The sequence below is a fragment of the Aquarana catesbeiana genome, linkage group LG09 (genome assembly GCF_042186555.1).
Source record: "Aquarana catesbeiana isolate 2022-GZ linkage group LG09, ASM4218655v1, whole genome shotgun sequence".
Classification (NCBI taxonomy): domain Eukaryota; kingdom Metazoa; phylum Chordata; class Amphibia; order Anura; family Ranidae; genus Aquarana; species Aquarana catesbeiana.
In genome coordinates, this window is record NC_133332.1 from 306,344,624 (window position 1) to 306,365,908 (window position 21,285).

Sequence of the window (21,285 nt, forward strand, 5' to 3'; positions counted from 1 at the left end):
GCATATTTCAGTCTCTGACCATCTTTTGTAGCATGCCTAGAAGTCTCTGACCATTTTTTCCTCCATGTCTGCAGTCTCAGGCCATCACTTGGAGCATGCCTGCAGCCTGACCATCTGTTCTAGCATTTCTTCAGTGTTTGGACATCTCTTGTAGCATGCCTAAAGGTCTATGACCATCTCTTTCTGTGTGTCTGCCATCTCTAACTATCTCTTGTAGCATGCCTAAAGGTCTATGACCATCTCTTTCTGTGTGTCTGCCATCTCTAGCCATCTCTTGTAGCATGCCTAAAGGCCTCTGACCATCTCTTGTAGTATTTCTTCAGTCTCTGACCATCTCCTTTAGCATATCTTCAGTCTCTGACCATCACTAGTATCATGCCTGTAGCCTGACTGTCTGTTTTAGCATTTCTTCAGTCTCTGGCCATTTCTTGTAGCATGCCTAAAAGTTTCTGCCCATCTCTTTCTGTGTGTCTGCTGTCTCTGACCATCTCTTGTAGCATTCCTGTAGCCTTTCTTCAATCTCTGACCATATTTTGTAGGATGCCTGTAGCCTGACTATCTCCTGTAGCATATCTTCTGTCTCTGACCATCTCTTGCAACATGCCTATACGTCTCTGACCATCTCATGCTGCATGTCTGCCATCTATGACTATCTCTTGAAACATGCCTGTAGCCTTACCATCTCCTTTAGCATATATTCATATCTTTTCTGACCATCTCTTGTAGCTTGCCTAAAGGTCTCTGACCATCTCTTTCTGCGTATTTATCATCATTGACCATCTCCTGTAGTATGTCTGCAGTCTCTAATAGTTTTCTATAGGATTACATTCAGTGAACATTATGTGTAGCCATTTGGCAAAACTCTAAGGCATAGGGCTGCACCCAATGTCCACAAGTGGACCACCACTGGTTTAAGGGATGGACATGGTCAGTTTCAATCCATAAACTGTTTGCAATTTCAAAGCACCTTTCCAATTTCACTTTGCTTTTTCTTATTGCATTACTTTGTTAAAGCCCAACTCTGGGCAAATAACAAATGATCCCCTGCAGTGGGGCCATACCAACATTAAGGGTAAATTGCTTGTTATGTCTAGGGGAACAATAAAAGGAAAGATACTCACCTGATCCTCCCCACAGCTAGACCTGTCCTTGCAGCTTCTGCACCCGCACTCTCCACTGGTCTAGGGTCTTGACGTCATCAAGACCAGAGCAGGGTCCATAGCCTCAGGGACAATCCACAGCCAGAACATGGGGGAATGCCACTTGTTGGGGAGTGGAGGATCAGCACACAGCCCCACTGCAAAGGATATTTTTTTTATCTGGCTCAAGTTGGGCTTTAAAGCAGTGCCACTGTGACAGCTCCAAACGACTAACAACAAATGCCGGGCCTGGAGATTTTCAGCACAAAGTTAAATGATGATATTCATAGCTTAATATCAACATACCAAGGGGCAGGGTTGGGTTACATTACTAGAATAACACTAACCAGACAGCCAAGTTTACTGGAAGTGCAGAGTCTGAGCAGATCACACCATAGGAAGACGCTACAGTGTATCTCTTCAAACCTGTTCTGTTGGACAAAATGTTGACATTTTGATTTTGAATTGTTTGCCTATTTCTTATACTGTTTCACATAGACAGAGGGGACGGGCAAATAAAGTTAATCTCAAATTTCGGATGATGATCAATCCAGACTAAGTTTCCGAATCTGAATTTCAGTGTTCTTTTTCATGGTTTGGACATTCAAAAGGCTGTTTGGAGAAAAGGACCAAAGGTTGCTCCAAAGGCTTCTGCTGTTGCGTGAACACCCTTCGCTTAACTACCAGTCCCACCAGGTCCTGTCCTTCAATCTTAATATCCCTGGTAGAATTGTTAAAGAAAATGGCTCAGGCTGTTTTTTTTGGTCCCACCATCTCATCAGACCAGCCATTTTCCAAAACCATTTTGTACAATTTTTTTATCCATTACTGCTCTGTAACACACGTTTTTGTAGCTTAGTTTTGATTTCATTAACTTCAAGGGGAATTCCAGTTCAGAAATTCTAAATTTTGGAAGTTCTCAAATTTTTAAAAAGCCTGGCTAAACCACAACTGAACAAACTTTTTAGTGGTTTATTTTGACAATTCAAAATTTTTGGTCATTTATTTTTTTTTGTAGCTTAGTTTGGATTTCATTAACTTCAAGGGGAATTCCAGTCCAGAAATTCTGAATTTTGGAAGTTCTCAAATTTTTAAAAAGCCTGGCCAAACCACAACTGAACAAACTTTTCACTCATCTATTCTGACAATTCAAAGTTTTAGGTAATTTAATTCTTAATAAGGGTGCAAAGCCTCATAGGTAGCCAACAAGTGTAACCTTGTAGCTCTATTTATAGCCTTGTCTAAGGCTACTTTCACACCGAGGCGCTTTGTAGGCGCTATAGTGCTAAAAATAGCGCCTGCAAAGCGTCCTGAAAGAGCCGCTCAATTCACTCCGAAAAAGGGTTAAAACCGCCCTGCTAGCGGCCGAATATCGTTGCTAAAACGATGGTTATTACAGGTACTTATATAGCGCCGTCAATTTACTCAGCTCCTTACACAGAAAGTTTATTGTACATTCATATCAGTCCCTGTCCTCAAAGAGTTTACAATCTAAGGTCCCTAACTCACATTTCGTACATACACATATTAGGACCAACTTATACAGGAGCCATTTAACCTACCAGCATGTCTTTAGGGTGTGGGAGGAAACCGGAGTACCTGGAGGAAACCCACGCAGGGACAGGAAGAACAAACTCCATGCAGATAGTGCTGTGGTTGGGATGTGTTTTATTGCTGTCTGTATCCCTGTTGGATGAATACATCTAGAATTGATGAGTCACACCATGATAATCAAGCCCAAATACAAATTTATTCAAAATGCACATTTATTCCAAAGACAGATTTTTTTTCCAAAGCCAACACATTTCAAGGGCTGTAGCTACAGACCTGAACCATGTTGGCTTTGTAATCAATCTGTCTTTGGAACAAACTTGTATCTAGACTTGAAAATCAGGGTGTGATACTTAAATTCTAAAGAGAGTGTGGCAGGCTGTGCCCTGCCAGGTAGTTAAATGGGTTACTGACCCAGGATTCTCATCCAGGAAGGTTGAGGGGCTCCAGGGGGCTTTTATCATTCTGAGGACACTGGCTTTTCTGTTTCTTCATTGTTTAGCTAAATCTGTTTTTGAAACTGGAGTCCAGAGATTTTGTAGTGGTCTGGGAGGGATGAAATCTCCAATCCTGGGTCCTGGTTTTCGGAAACCACCAGCATGCTAATTGGGCGGGTGTGTGCTGGGCTTTTTGTAGAGACCTGGCCAGGGTTCTGTGCTACACCCTGGCAGAAAGAGAAGGTCTCTGTCCAGGAGTACAGATGGGAGCCAGAGCAGCAAGGGGCTGCCCAGTGTATGGGTCAAGCTTTTGGGAGAGTTACTGAATGGTACTGTGTTATGGTCTATGGGACCAGACTAAAGGCCAGGAAGCTAAACGTTGTTTGTTGTTTGGATGGAAGATAAATGATGAAAGACCCTGTGAGGAAAACTGATCAATTTTATTTTTATATTTTTTTAAATTCTTTTAATAAAAAAGGGCAAAAAAGCCCTTAAAAGGAGGAATTCAGTGAGTGGCCTTAATGTGCTACCTCTCAAAGCTAGTTCTCACAACAAATTGTTTGCAAACCTAATACATTTCGGAGGCTGTAGCCACAAACCTGAACCACGTCGGCTTTGTAAATAGCCTATCTTTAGAATAAACTTGTATCTAGACTTTAATATCATGGTATGAAATTTCGATTAAAAATACAGATTGTTTCCAAAGCCAACACATTTCAGGGGCTGTAGCTACAAACCTGAACCACGTTGGCTTTGTAATCAATCTTTCTTTGGAATAAACTTGTATCTTGGCTTGACTATCACAGTCCTGTCACAACTCAAAGTGGTCATGGAAATTCTTTGATTTGCAGAAGCTGACAGCCCAATATTCAAAATAAACACCTTCTTGTGTATCCCTGTTGGAGACATGAGTCAAGAGAGCGGGTGGGTGGTGCTGGATCCCCAAAGTTGGTGTAAATTCTTGAGTCCACTTTTGATGTGAAGTAAATACTTCAAGCTCTGATGAAAGGGACACCCTTGAGCTCCAAAATGTGATGGCTACACATGTAAATTTTTATTGGTTTAATAGACTAAAAAAATTGTAGCGAGCTTGGATTTTTGAGTGTTTTGCTCATATATCTTTGTTTCGTGTTGGCGACATTTCCACTCACTAGGCAAATATTTATTTTAAATGCTAAGCAGCGGTTATTGGTGACATTTGGCCAAAAGGATGTGGACACCTCTTCAAATGACTGAGTTCAGCTGGGTTTTTGAAGAAGTACAATGTATGTGTGAAACGTCCTCACCACTTGGTCTGTTTTAGTCCTGGTGGTCTTTCAATAAACCTGTTGGACGGATGTTGGTGTGCAGCTAATTTTTTTTCACTTTGTCTACATGTTCACGGTTGCGAGCCGGAGCTAGCACCCAGCCCTTCCTTTTTAGTGGATTGTTATACTCACCTGGAGCAGCAATCTGTCTCATTTATCCCTTCAGCTGCATAAAACCAGGACCTTAAAAACATGGTTTGATGAGTTTGGTGTGGAGGAACTTGAGTGTCCTAAACCCTAATGAACACCTTTGGAATGAACTGGAATGTCAATTGTGAGCCAGGTCTTCTCATCCAATGTCATTACTGACCTCACAAATGTTCTTTTGGCTGAATGGGCACACGTTCCCACAAACACACTCCAAAATCTAGTGGAACCTTCCCATAAGAATGGAGGCTGTTAAAGCAGCATAAAGGGGCAACTCCATAATAATGACTATTAAAGGGGATGTGCAACAAGCTCCTTTTAAATGCAATGGTCAAGTGTCTACAAACGTTTTTCCTTACAGTGTCACTGGAAAGATGAGGCTTCATGGAGGCTGGTATAGCTACAAAAGCTATGAATTTAATGGCCATGGTTTTGGAATGGAAATTCCAACTAGCTCCTCTAGGTGTGACAGTCAGGTATCCACAAACATTTGGCCATATACTGTAGAATCCCAGGAAACATTAAGATGGGGTTTTGTGGAGGCTTTTATAGCTGCAAATCCAAATGAATGCCCATGGTTTTGGAATGGAAAGTCCAACTAGCTCCTCTAGGTGTGATGGTCAGGTGTCCGCAAATGTTTGACCATTAAATATAGCATCCCTGGAAACATTAAGATGGGTTTTTGTGGAGGCTCTTATAGCTGCAAAAGGAGGGCAAATTCAAATGAATGCCCGTGGTTTTGGAATGGAAAGTCCAACTAGCTCCTCTAGGTGTGCACAAATGTTTGGCTGGATAGTATCCCAAAAAACATAAATATTTCAATGATTTCTTGAATTTCTGTATTCTAATTATATTAGTTAGTTTATTATTCTGTTTTCTACTGTGTTTTCATGTTTTGTACTTTTTTCTTGGACATGGTGTAATATATCTTTAAAAAGGAGTATTTAGCTGGAGCAGATTAAAAACAAAACAACTTAATGTTGCTTTAAGCCATAAATGGGTTTAAAATGAACAATATTAAGATCTTTCTGTGCCAAGAAATACAGATCTGAAGCTGGCAGTTAGCTGACAGATAATGCACAGTTACAGCACAGAGCCCAAAGCGAACTGAGCGATGAGGAGTTGCCTTGGGAACATAACAAAGACAAAGATTTGTTGATGAATCTGTCCAAGTGACAGGTTGAAAATCGAAGCCCAGTCAAAGTCCAAGTCCGTTACCCAATATGGCCTCACCAGAAGGAACAGCTCCCAGTTTGGAATGACTTAGTGGGAAGCGTGAAAGATTTATAAGAACACATCTCCAGTTGAGATTTGTAGAACATGGGCAAACCCGAACGTCAGCAGTGATCCTTGTTGACCACACTAAAAGAAAATAATAAACAAATGTTTTAGAAGTCAGTAAATGCCATGCAATTCTAAAGATCTTGCACAAGATCTCTGCTTTGATTTGGAGCTCCGTATTTAGTTTGGCTCCTGTGTTACAAATTCATTTTTCTTTGGTGGATATCCACCCCCCTGGTTGGTGTGGTGAGAGGGAGGTTGGAGATCCGTTATTAATGCACTGTTATCCCACTGACAGGAGACACCCACTCTCTGTGGTGAAACAGTGGTGTGCTTTAGGCAGACCTTTGTAAGCACAGTGATAGTAGTTATTGTTGATATTATTGGTATGGCCCCACTGGGGTACATCATTTCATTATGTTCCTTACTTGTATTTCTGTAAAACTTTCAATAAATATATTATGGAAAGAAAAAAAGATCTTGCACAAGATATTTCCAGGGAATTTGAGTACAGAAACTTGACATACCATAATTATTAATCTTAGTCAAAGTAAATGACCTGTATTCGTCTTTTTTTTGTTACATCTCAGTGCCTCTTTGCAGTCACTTCCCATCTACATGCACTCCAAGGATGGCTAAATGGCATTTCTCAGGGTGAGTTTCCTGATGGTGACAACAGTGGACCATGCCTGTGTAATGTGTGCTGAAACTGCCACATGTGGTCTCCAGTGATGGGATAGGCTCTTAGAAACTTGATGTGTTTTTTCTCCAGCCAGGGGAGCCATTGAAGGGTTATGCCTGAGTTTACTTGTTCCAGGTCAACCGATCATTTGTTGATGGAATTTCTGCTCTAGTCTTTTGTTCTTGAAATTATTTCAGGGGATCAGGCAGTCCAATACCACTTTTGGTTGTAGACATAGTTATGAATCCCATAGGCTATTCTAGGGTCGTTTTGGGCTCATATGTATTATGTAAATTCAGAGCATAATATTATAAAAAGTGAAGTCAGTATCAGTATTGGTAGAGTTTGGAACATGGGAAGTACATGTGGTAAGATGTTCATTTTAGGAAGGCATTTCTGCCAAACCATGTGTAGTTTTTACTCCACTATCTTAGATCTTTTTTTATTATTCGTAAGAGCGGAAGGGGAAAAATTGACTCCAATATTTTGTCAATGGTAGAGGTGATCTTGGTCCATAGGCAGGTTATATGAGAGTCTGCCCATTTGAAAGAGAAGTTGGGTTTGATATTTACAAGTCTGATAGGTACAGGGATAATTCTGAGGGCCTTTGATTTATGTAAGTTGATTTTGAAATTGGATCATTCCCAATCCCGCTATTAATTTCAGGCAGTAAGTTAGGAATGATTAGTTCAGGTGACGTTATAAAGATCTACCTTGTGCTGTTTCCCTCGTTGCGAGAAACCAGCAATGTTAGGGTTCTGTGGGACGTGTCTAAGGAAAGGTTCAAGTGTACGAATCAAAGTTCGGGGTAATGGTGGACAATCTTGTCAGGTACCTTTGCTCAGGAGGAAATATGCAAACCTTAACTGGCTCTCACAGCCACTGTTTTTTTTTTTAAATGGCATCTGGCTACTGACATATATTGTTCTTAAGGCCCATATGATGGTAGATTTCAAAAATAGCCAGTTGAGCATATCAAATGACTTTTTGGTATCAGTTGAAGGCAGGTACATGGGGATTTTGTGTGTGGGCTAGCTGGATGGCAATCACGATTCTCATGATGCTTTCTTGTGACTCTCTATTGGGAATGAAGCCTACCTAGTCCAGGTGGATTATGGATTGTAAGTAAGGTAATAATCTATTATAGGAAATGTTGGCAAAGATCTTTTAAGTGGAAATCGTTCTATAATGTATTAATTGAGTGAAGTCTTACAGTCTTTCAGTGTCACTGAGATGTGGGTTCACAATATGTCCATAGGAAGGTTATAGCCTCAAAGATTGAGGTCAAATTGTGTTTAATTTACTACAGTATGTAACTTTTTACACAAACAATTTTGATATTGTGGCTGCCATGTTGTGTGGTGGGTTTCTGTTGTCCAAATGCGAAAGCATTCCATTCTACATGAACCGTATACATTTGCACTCTTGGAACCAACATGAAAATTATATTTTTTTGTAGCCCTTGTCAATGTAGCATTAAACTTTAGATGCAGAGTCTGTCAATCAGAGGACTGGTCTACCTGGTTGTCACAGGCAGGCTGTCCAGGCTGCACACCACTGTTTTTTCCTCATTCTCAACACATCTTTTTTTAATGCATGGCTTTTCTTACATCTTTGGAAGATTTTCACCTTCAATTGTTGCCAGCCTGTGAGGTTCTTCAGTTGGCTTTTGGGCTGACTACATGACAGACCTGATAGGAAAGCCAAAAGCCAATTGGAGAGGTACAAGTGTCAGGTTGCCAATGATCCTCCTAATTATAAGGTATTGGCTTAGATTTGTGCAGGCATCTCTAGATCCTCTAGATTAGTGGTCTCCAAACTGCAACCTCTAGTCTGGATGCAGTCCTTCGTTCGCCTTTATCTGGCCCTTGGGCACTGTTCCTCCAATGGATTTGAATCACTATTCCATCCACTGACACCAACAGTGGGGCACTATTCCTCTCACTGACACCAACGATGGGTATTATTCAATCCACTGACACCAATGATAGAGCAATATTTCTTCCACTGATACCAACGATAGGACACTATTTCTCCCACTGACATCAGCGTTGGGGCATTATTCAGTCCACTGACACCAATAATGGGGCCTTATTCCTCTGACTTTAAGGATTCTAATGAATAGATAGAGGGCAGGTGAGCCTGGGCTACCTCCAGGCTCACCTGCCCTCTATCCATTAGAATGCATGTGCTTCCACTGTGGAGGCTCTCATAAATGTACAAGAGTTAGGACTGCAGAAATATTGGGGTGCCTTGGAGCAGCTCTGCAGCTTACACATGTATTTGCAAATGTGTGCTAACTAAACTGCTGTTAGGATAATTTGGTTGGTAGCAGATTGGCTGGCGAGTTGAGCTGGGAATTCTCTTTGGTTTTGTTTTGCTATTCCTCTGACTAACACCAACAGTGAGGCACAATTCCTTCCACTGACAATGATGGGGCATTATTCAATCCACTAACTATCCAATATTCCTTCCGCTGAAACCAACGATGGGCACTATTCCACTCACTGACACCATTGATGGGGCACTGTTATTCCCACCAACGTTAATAATGAGGCATTGTTCCTCCCACTGACACCATCATCATGGGGCACTATTTCTTCCACGGACACCAATGATGGGGCACTATTCCTCCTACGGAAACCAATGATGGGGCACTACATCTCCTACTGACCATAGGCGCTAAATTTTTTTTAACTCCCGTTGGCCACCAAGCCTAAGACGTTGCCTTCACCCACTGGCCAATCCAGCCCCACTAAAGTCTGAGGACCAGTAAACTGGTCCTTTGTTTAGAAAATTTGGAGACCTCTTCTCTAGATACTAAACTCATTTTAGCCATTATAAGAACAAACGTTTCTTATTTTGAAGTTTCTGCCATTGAGCCCAAAAAATATGTTGTCAAATTTTTGGAAAACAATTTTTTGTGTTTTATTCAGTATTGCTTTTTTTTTGCAGAAAATGAAAGCCTCGGTCCAAAGAAGACGTTCTGCGTCCGCCATCGGCAAGGCCCTGAGCAAGAACAAGGAACAACCCAGGTAAACGAGTTAGAGAAGCTATCCACATTTGTGTGCTACTTACCTCCTCCAAAACACTGCTCCTCCATAGAAACACTACAGTAAGTGAGCATTCTCATTATAGGACAGAAAGTGTGGTACTTACTGGCAGGATCACCAAGTGAAAGAACAGAAAAAAACCTGCAGAAGAAGACTATTGCAGCCATCAGATCTAAGGGCTAGTACAGTGCCATGTATTACATTGTATGTTCTTGAGTATAGATACATGTTAAACCAGAAGTCCCCAACCTTTTTGGCACCGGGGACCGGCTGTGTGGAAGAAAATTATGCAAAGGCCCAAGGGGGGGGGGGATTTCACTGGGAATTTGTCGGGGCAATGGCTGGTGTTGGCGCTTCAATCATCACGGCACCATGGTTGATATGATGTCAGGATGATTGAAGCGCATTATTTCTATTATTACATTGTAATATAAAATGAAATAGTGCAACTCACCATAATGCAGAATCAGTGGGAGCCCTGAGCGTGTCACTTGCCACCGTCACATGCCACCAGATGCAGCTTGTCACTTGCCAAGTTACTTGCCACCAGATGCAGCTTGTCACTTGCCACATCCTCTGCCACCAGATGCAGTTTGTCACTTGCCACGTCCCCTGCCACCAGATGCAGATTGTCACTTGCCACGTCGCCTGACACCAGATGCAGATTGTCACTTGCCGCGTCCCCTGCCACCAGATGCAGATTGTCACTTGCCACGTTCCCTGCCACCAGATGCAGATTGTCACTTGGCACGCCCCCTGCCAGCAGATACGGATTGTCACTTGCCATGTCCCCCGTCACCAGATGCAGATTGTCACTTGCCACATCCCCTGCCACCAGATGCAGATTGTCACTTGCCACGTCCTCTGCCACCAGATGCAGATTGTCACTTGCCCCGTCCCCTGCCACCAGATGCAGATTGTCACTTGCCATGTCACTTGCCACCTCGCCTGCCAACAGATGCAGATTGTCACTTGCCAGTGGCTTTGTCCCAGACTGAGGGCGGGCAGTAAGAGATGATGTATTCTCTCTGGCTGCACAGTGAGGGTGGAACTGCGGTGATGCAGGGTGAGTGGTGAGAGATGATGTCATCTCTCTGCTCGCTCGCCAGCCTGCTCACCCGCAGGTCCGCTCACTGGCCTACCAGCCAGCCCGTGGCACTCGTGGCCCAGCTGCAGAGAGACTGCAGCCCCGGTGGTTGGGGACCCCTGTACAAATAGCAATAGAGCAATTCTGTGTTCCCCAATGTACTGCAGTGCATCCAAGTAGAGGGGTTCTGTGGGCGCTGTGCAGCAATTGATTGTGAAGTTATTGGTTATCCTATGGCGTATGGCAGTGCCTAGACTTTAAATTTAAAGTGTAAGTTCATCTTAATGAAGAAAAAAACAATCCTGTCCCATATGGGTATAGTAGTAGTGTGCTAAACCTACCTACTAGCCAGGGATCCATTTCAGTTCAAAGAATGTAAGCAGAAAGCCTTCTTGAAGTCTTCTACAGCCTGTGATGGCTCCATCTTTAGTTATTAATATTATATAATAACAAAATATAGAACAGGGGACTCCAAACTACGGCCCGTAGGCCACATCTGGTCTGCTACAAGTTTTTATCTGGCCCTTAACTACAGTCAGTGGCAGATCCTCATACTCAGATCCTCAGTGAATAGATTGAGGATATGGATCAGTTGATCTCCACGTCCCCCACAGTCTCTAGCACACCCCCATGTAAGGGGGTGGAGTTTGATGGGGATCCTGATGTAAGGGGGGACTCTGTTGGGCACCCTGATATAAAGGTGACCCTGATGAAAACACTGGAGTAAGGGGGGGATTTTTATGGGGACACTGATGTAAAGTGAGACTATGACGGGGACCCTGATGTAAGGTGGGACTCTGATGGGGACCTGAATATTAGGGGGTATTCTAATGGGGACCCTGATGTAAATGGAAATCTGATGGGGACCCTGATGTAAGGGAGACTCTGATGGTGACCCTGATGTAAGGGGTTCCCTGTTGGGGACTCTGATGAAAACACTGGTGTAATGGGGGGACTCTGATGGGGGACCCTGATGTAACAGGGACTCTGAGGGGGATCCTGATGTAAGCGGAGACTCTGATGGTGACCCTGATGTAAGGGGTTTTCTGTTGGGGACCCTGATGAAAACACTGGTGTAAGGGGGGGACTCTGATGGGGACACTGATGTAAAGGGGGACTTTGATGGGGACCTAAATATCAGGGGGGATCCTAATGGGGATCCTGATGTAAAGGGAACTCCGATGGGGACCCTGATATAATGGGGACTCTAAGGGGGATACTGATTTCAGGGAGACTCTGATTTAAGGGGTTCCCTGTTAGGGACCCTGATGAAAACACTTGTGTAAAGGGGGGGACTCTGATGGGAATCCCGATGTAAAGGGGACTTTGATGGGACCCCGAAGTAAGGGGAACGCTGACAAAAACACTGGTGTAAAGGGGGGGGGACTCTGATGGGGACCCTGATGTAAGGTGGAACTCTGATGGTGACCCTAATATAAGGGAGATCCTAATAGGGACCTCAATGTAAAGGGGACTCTGATGGGGGCCCTGATGTTAAGAGGACTCTGATGTGGACCCTATAATAACGGGTATCCTAATGGGAACCTGGCTGTAAAGGGGACTTTGATGAGGACCTTAATGTAAGGGGGAATCTGATGGGGACACTGAAGTTTTGCAAAGTTTTTCTCCTTTGTTCTGAAGAATATTATACCGTTTACGAAAAACATTTTATTAATTTTTAAAACTGACTGTGAGTATTTGTAAAATTTATAACGTGGCCCTCCCACTGACAACCTTAGGGACTTCGATGATAGAATATATTAAAATATAATTTAGTGTCCCTTTAAGCGCACATTTTATGTGGCAGTAAATACCGGCTTTAATCGATACACCTTCATATCCCCTCCATGTGACACTGTTGCATGTATAAGTTGACTCAACAGGCTTGAAGGGAATCTCGCTGATCTCTCGGCCCAAAGAAAAATAATTTTCCTTCCTAAACAATAACAGACGAGAGACAAGAGCGGCCAAACGCTTCTTCATTCTGTTTATCTGTCTGCGTTTTTGTATAAATGATTCCTCTGCGTGTTTATTTCTCACTAAGAGTTTCTTTAGCCAGCCGGTCATAAGGAACGAGATTTTCATATCACGTTTCAGTAGAACGATCGCTCATCCATCCTGAGAACACTTCCCAAGTTTTCAGTGACTTTCAAACATTTGCATATCTTGTCTAATCCGTGTAATGTTTTCTTTATAATTGTCATTGGTGCTTAATCCTTTCACTACCAGAGCTGTTTTTTTTGCGATCTTTGTACACATGTTAAAAAATCATTTTAGGCCTGAAGATTGCTTAAAACCAGTAAACATGACCAAAAACAACCCCACATCATAATCCCCCATCCACCAAATGATTTGGACCAGTGCACAAAGCAAGGTGCACTCCAAAGACATGCTGGTAGGTTAATTGGCTTCTGTCCAAAATTGGCCCCTAGTATATGAATGTGAGTTAGGGACCTTGGATTGTGGGCTCCTTGAGGGTAGGGACTGATGTGTGTATGTGTGGAGCGCTGTGTAAACTGATGGCGCTATATGGGTACCTTAAATAAATAATGATATAATAGATGAGCATCTTAATGAGACACAATGTACAGGGATAGGGACAATTGTAGACACTCCCTCCAGGTTGAATTGGATGGACTGGTGTCTTAATTCAACCTTACTATGCAAATGTAACTATGTAAGGTCCATAAAGACATGGATGAGCGAGTTTGGGGTGGAGGAACTTGACTGACCTCAACCTCAATGAATTAGAGCAGAGACTATGAGCCAGGCCTTCTTGTCCAACATCAGCGCTTGACCTCACAAATGGGCTTCTGGAAGAATGGTCAAACATTCCCATAGACACACTCCTAAACCTTGTGGACAGCCTTCCCAGAAGAGTTGAAGCTGTTATAGCTGCAAAGGGTGGGCCAACTCAATATTGAACCCTACGGACTAAGACTGGGATGCCATTAAAGTTCACGTGCATGTAAAGGCAGGCGTCACAATACTTTTGGTAATACAGTGTATGTATGTGCATGTACATGGAGGCGGGGTGGGCTCATAATTTTTTGTGGGTGGGGTTTAAGTGCTTGGTTGTACCTTTTTAATGTTTAACATTTTTTTCACCAAAATGTATTTTTCACATAGGGTACCAATTGCTCCCTATGTGATAACAAGTTTTACTGTGATTCTCTTTTCTCTTTTTTGAGACATAAGGAGACTATTAAACCCCAGATGTTCCTCTCCTGCACTCTACTGATTTCAGAAGGGAGTTTAACCGGAAAGGGAGTTTAACAAGACACGTGACTCTTTAAAATTTGAAGAAAAGAGTTTTAACCTTAAACTGAGTAGAGGGTTCTTTACTGTAAGAGCAGCAAGGATGTGGAATTCCCTTCCACAGGCAGTGGTCTCAGCGGGGAGCATCGATAGTTTCAAGAAACTATTAGATAAGCACCTGAACAACCTCAACATACAGGGATATACAATGTAATACTGACATATAATCAGTCAAAGTGACAGTAGAAAACAACGTGAAGAAATTCTCACTGTTTTTGGATTCTTACTAGGCAGGGGAGATCAGGGAATGGGCATTTGCTGGTAACCCACCCCTCTATCCAGCAACACATGGGTCCCTGGCCATAGGTGGGATATTGTATCCTGCATTGGTGGTCATGGCAGTGTTGCATTAACGCTTCACCTCCTGCATTAGTGATCACGGCATTAGTGGTCATGGTGGTGACCATTGGTGGTCATGGTGGTAGGATAACTCCACCTCAGTGGTCATGGTGGTGGCCATTGGTGGTCATGGTGGTAGGATAACTCCACCTCAGTGGTCATGGTGGTGACCATTGGTGGTCATAGTGGTAGGATAACTCAACCTCAGTGGTCATGGTGGTGGCCATTGGTGGTCATGGTGGTAGGATAACTCCACCTCAGTGGTCATGGTGGTGACCATTGGTGGTCATGGTGGTAGGATAACGCCACCTCAGTGCTGAGTGCTGGAACACAGAGAGTGTTTCAGTGTCCAGAACCCCGACACACGCTCTGCTGCCTAACTGGTGCCCAATAATTTGCAGGTTACTCGCACAGGGCCAATGGGCTTTGTGTTGATTACCAGATCTCTACATGGCCAAAATTCAAGCAGTTGTAGACTGTCTCAGACTGTTAAAATATAGTTGCTTAGATAGGTTGCTTAACTGATAGATAGCAATGAATAATTAAATTTTACTAATTTGAGAGAGCTTTTTGTCTCAGAGAATATGTGCAGGTACTCCCCTCTTCCAATTCACCCCTTGTGTGCACCCCCTACCCACCTCCAAGCACCGTCCCTTGGTTCCACCCACCTCTCAGTTACCGCCACTTTTAGACAACGTATCAATATGTGGTGCTAAGTATGGCATTTCTTAATGAAAAAAAGAAAAGCAGTAAAATAGACTCACTGCAGCCAGCAGCAATAGCCCCCCCCCCCCAACAAGCAACAATAGATCCCTCAGCAACAATACACCCCCCCCCCCCCACACACAGCAACCACAGATCTCCCCAGCAACAATAGATTTCCTTGCGACAGAACACCCACTAGCAGCAACAGATCCACTCCAGGAAAAATAGACCCCACCAGCAACAATAATTCCCAGTCAGCAACAATAGATCCCCCCAGCAACAACAGATCCCCTCCAACAACAATAGATCCCCCTGCAACACTCCAGGAACAATAGATCCCTACCAGCATCAATAGATCCTCTGCAGCCAGCAACAATAGCCCCTCCCCAAAGCAACAACTTATCCCCCCAGCAACAACAGATCCCCTCCAACAACAATAGGGCCCCCTGCAACAAAATACCCCCTAGCAAAAACAGGTCCACTCCAGGAACAATAGACCACCACCAGCAATAGACTCCTCCTTCAACAGTAGACCCCCCCAGCAACAGTTGACTCCCCAGGTACATATCCCCCCCCCCAGGAAAAATAGACTCCACCCTCTACAATAGAGTCCCCCAGCAACAATTGATCCCCCAGAAGCCAGCATTACTTAACTCTCAAGCACACCCCAGCACCCCTTATCATTACCTAATTCCGTGCTGGAGGTGCCGGAACTGCATTGCCCCACATTCCCCAAAAAAGCCCTGCTTATAGAATATATAGTAAGGTTGATCTGATTATTTTTTCATCTTGTAGTGGGTTATTTATGTTAGAATCTTTGTGTTATTTTGTTCTGTTTATTTTGTTAAGCTTTTATAAACATCCAAAAGATTAAAACAGTACAGAAAAGGAAAAAGCCAGTGTTACAATATAGCACTCATTTAATCCCCAGTGGTATTGTTTTCCTCCAGTAGTTTCCTTTTTGCTTATTAACTTGATTTCAAAGACAATGCATTGTTAGAAAATATTTCCACTGTAAAATTGCAGCCCAAAAATATGCAGCGTTAGCTTCGGGCCCCTACGAGACATGGAAACCGCAAGAACATCGCACGTGTGGGGTATCCTAGGATTTAGAATTCATAATATAAATATTCTATTTGGGTTTCAGTGGCTTGTGAATTTTTAATTAGGTGACTGCTTAATTAAAAAGTTTTTTGTTTTTTTTTCATTATTTTGCAATAAAATTCTGAAAAAATAAGAAATAAAAAAGTGCTAAAATAGCACTCATTAAAATACATGTAGGAGCCAACTGAATGAGTGTGCTAAACGCACTGTGTATCAGAGCCGCCATTTTTCAAAAAATGTTATTTACACGTCATTTTTTTGTCATATTTGTCATCATTTTGCAAGAAAATTCAATAATAAAACAGTAGGAAATAAAAACTAAGTGCCAACCTAACACTCGTAAAACGTAAATCCCATCTGAATGAATGTGCTAAAGCATTGGGTATAAGAAGGGCCATTTTTCAAAAATGTTATTTACAGTACATGTCATTTTTTTTGTCATATTTTTATGAAGTTGTAATTTTTTTAATTTTTTCATCATTTTGCAAGAAAATTCAATAAAAAAAAAGTAGAAAATAAAAACAAAGTGCCAATATAGCACTCATTAAAATACATGTAAAAACCAACTGAATGAGTTTGCTGAATCAGAACCAAACTGCCATTTAAAAAGAAATATATGTAATTTTTTTGTCATATTATTTTGAAGTTGTCATTTTTTATTTATTCATAATTTTGCAAGAAAATTCAATACAAAACAAAAGTAGGAACTAAAAACAAAGTTCCAACCAGACAATGTAGCACTCATTAAAATACATGTAAATCCCATCTGAATAAATGTGCTAAAGCACTGTGTATCAGTAAAAATGGCAGTTGGTTGTGAACCAACTGCCATTTAAAAAAAAATATTATTCAAGATGGTTGGTTGTTCCAATTTTTTGTTTTTTTATCCATAGTTGCATGCCAGTTCTGCAGCCACTTTGCAGCCACTTCCTGGCTACATATCCTCTTGTAACAGCTGCATGGCAATTTTCAAGACGGATTTCCTCATGGTGACATCAGTAGACAATGTGTATTGACATTGTCTTTTGATGCCGTCGTCATCTCTAACATCAGAGCAGCACAAAGTGATACACTATATGAACAAACGTTTGTAGACACCTGATCAACACACCTATATGAACTTTGGATATCACATTTCAAAACCACGGGCAGTGATTTGGAGCTGTTCCTCTTTGTGGCTATACAGCCCCCACTCTGGGAAAGCTTTTTATTTTTTTATTTTTTTTGGGGGGGGGGGGTTATCCATAGCTCCCAACTGTCCCTGATTTGGAGGGACTGTCCCTGATTTGGAACAATGTCCCTCTGTCCCTCATTCCTCCTCATTAGTCCCTCATTTTGGTCTGATCTATAACGTTGTATATAAAATGCACTTTTTATCCATCAAAAAGTATTTCGCAGTGCTAAACCTTTATCTGATTTTTAAATTGCTTCATTTGTAAATTCCAAAAGCCAATATAAAGGAATAGTAGTGGTAAAAAAAAAGCACTTGTGGGTTTAACCAATCTTGTTTTTCTGTACAATTCTCTTTTAAGGGGGCGTGGCAATGGGTGTGTCCTATGCCTGCTTGTTTTTGCTGATAGGTGTCCCTCATTCCCATCTCAAAAAGTTGGGAGGTGTGGGTTATCTATGGGAATTTGTGCCCATTTGTATGTATCAACCTCTACCTTAGGTAGGTGCTAAGTGTAAGGGTTTTGTGTAAGCTGCCAGTGCAGTTAAATTTAAGCACCTGGGGACAGGGGAGTGGTTTAGTGTAGCAGTAGGTGCCTGACATGTACTTTAGTTCTTGGGCACCTCCTCTGTTTCCAGGGGGAATGTTCTGGAAAAGGGGCAGGGCTGAGAGCTAGAGTGACATGGGGTACATGTGAGGAGCTCTGACCAATCCCCATGTAGGATTGGCAGGGCTCCTACATATACCCATGGTCAGCCTGCTGGGGGAGGAGTGGTCGGCTGGGTGAACTGGAGGATGGAGTATTAGACTGTCATGTCTGAGGGAACCCCCATCTGAGGGTGGGTGTACCTCAGGAGGAGGAGCTCAGGAGGTGAGAGGGAGCCTCTCCTTACATGGCCATGGAGAGGTGCCCTGGAACAGGAGATGGAGGAGACAGTTGGTCCGCACGTCCAGAGTAAGTCCTTCAGGAAGGATCCAGGGCAGGTGTCGGTGAGGGGAGAGATCTGGAAGAGACATGCCAGGGAAGTTGGATGTAGAGCCAGAGGAAGAGTCTGTGGAGTTTGTGTCAAATCGATGCAGCCATGAGGGCGGGCAGGATTTGCAAGTCGGACTTGCTGGGATCAGTAGTCCATCTCCATTTAATCTTCTCAGGTAAACGGTTGCTGCCATAAAGGGGTGCTGTAGGCCCCGGCCTACAAAGGGTCATCAAGTAAATTTACTGGGACTTATTCAGAGTGAGGCCTAGTCATGTTCTGATGGTGTGACCGGATTACTAAGACTGTGACAGAAAAGTAGTGTACTGGAGGAAGAAGTGTTCTGAGGTAAAAGACTGTCAAGTTTAGGGTCAGCCATCTTGTCCTTTTGAGAAGTGTGTTACTATATTCTTCAAAGTACTAATTCATCCTATGGGCATCCCATGTCCCTTTTCCCTAACCAAGTTCAATCCCCTAATAAAATAACAAAAACAAGCAAGAGACTGTTCATTGACTAAAGGAGTGTGTCTAATGGATGTCTGGAAGCAGGGTGATATGTGTGGATGTTGTAACCAACCGCTACAAGTAAGGTCAGGTATTGATGTTGGATGAAAAGACATGGCTCACAATCAGTGTTCCAGTTCATCCCATGGTGTTCAGTAGGGTTGAGGTCAGGTACTGATGTTGGATGAGAAGACCCGATTCCCAGAGGTGTTCAGTAGGGTTGAGGTCAGGTACTGATGTTGGAGAAGAGGCCCTGGTTCAACATTGTCATTCCACATCATCCTGAAGGTGTTCAGTAGGGTTGAGGTCAGGTACTAATGTTGGATGAGAAGACCTGATCCCAAAGGTGTTCAAGAGGGTTGAGATCAGGTACTGATGTTGGATGAGAAGACCTGATTGCCTGAGGTGTTAAGTAGGGTTGACGTCAGGTACTGATGTTAGCTAAAAGGACCTGGTTCAACATTGTCATTCCATATTATCCCAAAGGTGTTCAGTAGGGTTGAGGTCAGGTACTATTGTTGGATGAGAAGACCTGGCTGGCACCAGTGCACCAATTCATCCCACAGGTGTTCAATGGAGTTGAGGTAAGGGCTCTGTGCGTGGGGTTTTAGCACACTGTTCATCCAGACATAGTAGGTGCAGCAACCATTCTCATATATTTTACTGTGATTAGATGCCCTGCCTCTAGGTAATAGTGTCCTTGTGTTATATAATGTACTTCCTAGTGGAACTACATAGCTATGATAACATTTCTGGTCTCTGTATTCCTGTTTTTTTCCCCCCATTAAAACAGGAAGGGTTTCACACATGTACATATTTAGCCCCTTCTGGCTAGTAGCAGTCATATCTCCAGCAGGCCACTCAAGCTTCTCCACACCAAACTTACTATAATTAGGAAAATCTTCACTTCCAGCAAGGGGGTAATGACTATGTGACCCTTTAGGGTAAATTTCCTCTCCCAGCTCTTTTGAATCCTCAGCATTGGGGAGGTGAGGATAAGGAAAGGGGAGTGGGTGTTTACAGGGACGGGGCGAAGCACCTGTTTACCAGGCATGGGCTTAATGCATCTAGGATTGGGTTTCTCCTGGTTGGAGGGTTTTGCATTTTGCAAAGAATAATAAAGTCATTTCAATAGAACCACATGTTGTGGTATGTCTCCTGTCTGTTTTGGGGGGTCAATATAACATCTTTCATTTGCCTAATGTCTTCTACTCTGCCTGTCCACAATGATGGGGGAAAGGGGAGGCAATCCTCCTAGCAATGCAGGATTTGGTGGCATTTAAAAGGTGGCAAAGGATAGATTTCTGCTTTGGTGGGAATGTGGTGGTGATGTAGGAAGAGGAAGGCAGGGTCATCTGGGATATGCTGGTCCATAAATGTTTTAGAAAGCTCTTTCACTTTGGAGAAGACCAAAATACTCTGCATGTCCACAATGATACCGGGAGAAGCGAGGGATCCTGCCATCATAGGAATGCAGGATTTGGTGGAATTTAATAGTTGGCAAAAGATAGATTTCTTATATGTTTTGGTGGAAATTAGGTAATCATGTAAGAAGAAGGTGGTAGGGTCATGTGGGATATGATAGTCCATAAATTATTAATATATCTCTTTGACTTTGGAGAAGTTTTGGAGAAAACCAAAAGACTCTGCATGTCCATAATGATATCAGAGGAAGAGAGGGATTCGTAGGAATGCAGGATTTCTGGTATGTTTTGGTGGGAATGTGGTGGTGATATAGGAGGAAGAAGGCAGGGTTATGCTAGTCCGTAAATTTTGGAGAAATTTATCTGACTTTGGAGAACACCAAAATAATTTGCATGTCCACCTGGGAAGGGAGGGATCCGCCATCATAGGAATGCATGATTTAGAGGCATTTAAAAGGTGGCAAATGAAAGATTTCTGTTATGTATTAGTGGTGATGTAGGAGGAACAAAGCAGGGTCACCTGGGATATGATAGTCCGTACATTTCTCTGACTTTGGAGAAGTTTTGGAGAAGACCAAAATACATGGAGTAGCGAGCCTTTCTCCGGGTTGCCCCACCAGCATTTGTTAGAACCGTTTGGGTTATATTTATGGATGATTGTCGATGTTCTGTACCATCAGGTTAATATTTTATAATTGGTTTCTTGGAATTTGGTACTGATAGAATATTTTAGGGTGAGGACTCTTCATTTTGCTCTTTCCTTTCTGTTATCTTTTACAAATACTGATGCTTGTTTTTATCTACAATTTTCCGTGAAGTTATATCATTCCATGCAAAGTGAAGAAATGCTATTTCGAGCATCTGTCACAAGCTCCAATAAGGCTGAGGCATGTCCTTTCATAACTTGGAAAGCAAGGCGTGACCAAGGACAGCGCAAGGTCAGATAGGCAGAATTGAAGATGAGATTACATTTATAACTGTTTCACGGAAGCCTGTTATTTTCCTGTTGTTTTATAGTCATACTCTGGAGAATAAAATGCTTCAGGCATCCTGTTGGTTTTCCTG

General features: G+C 42.7%; 1 protein-coding gene across 1 annotated transcript in view; it reads left to right on the forward strand.

Moving 5' to 3' along the window:
- LOC141108700 (rho GTPase-activating protein 20-like) overlaps positions 1 to 21,285 on the forward strand; it is a 94,105-nt gene that overhangs the window by 24,671 nt on the left and 48,149 nt on the right. Inside the window, exon 2 of the mRNA XM_073600569.1 lies at positions 9,500 to 9,579. Within this exon, the coding sequence (XP_073456670.1) occupies positions 9,500 to 9,579 (80 nt within the window). The remainder of the gene's footprint in view (positions 1 to 9,499; positions 9,580 to 21,285) is intronic.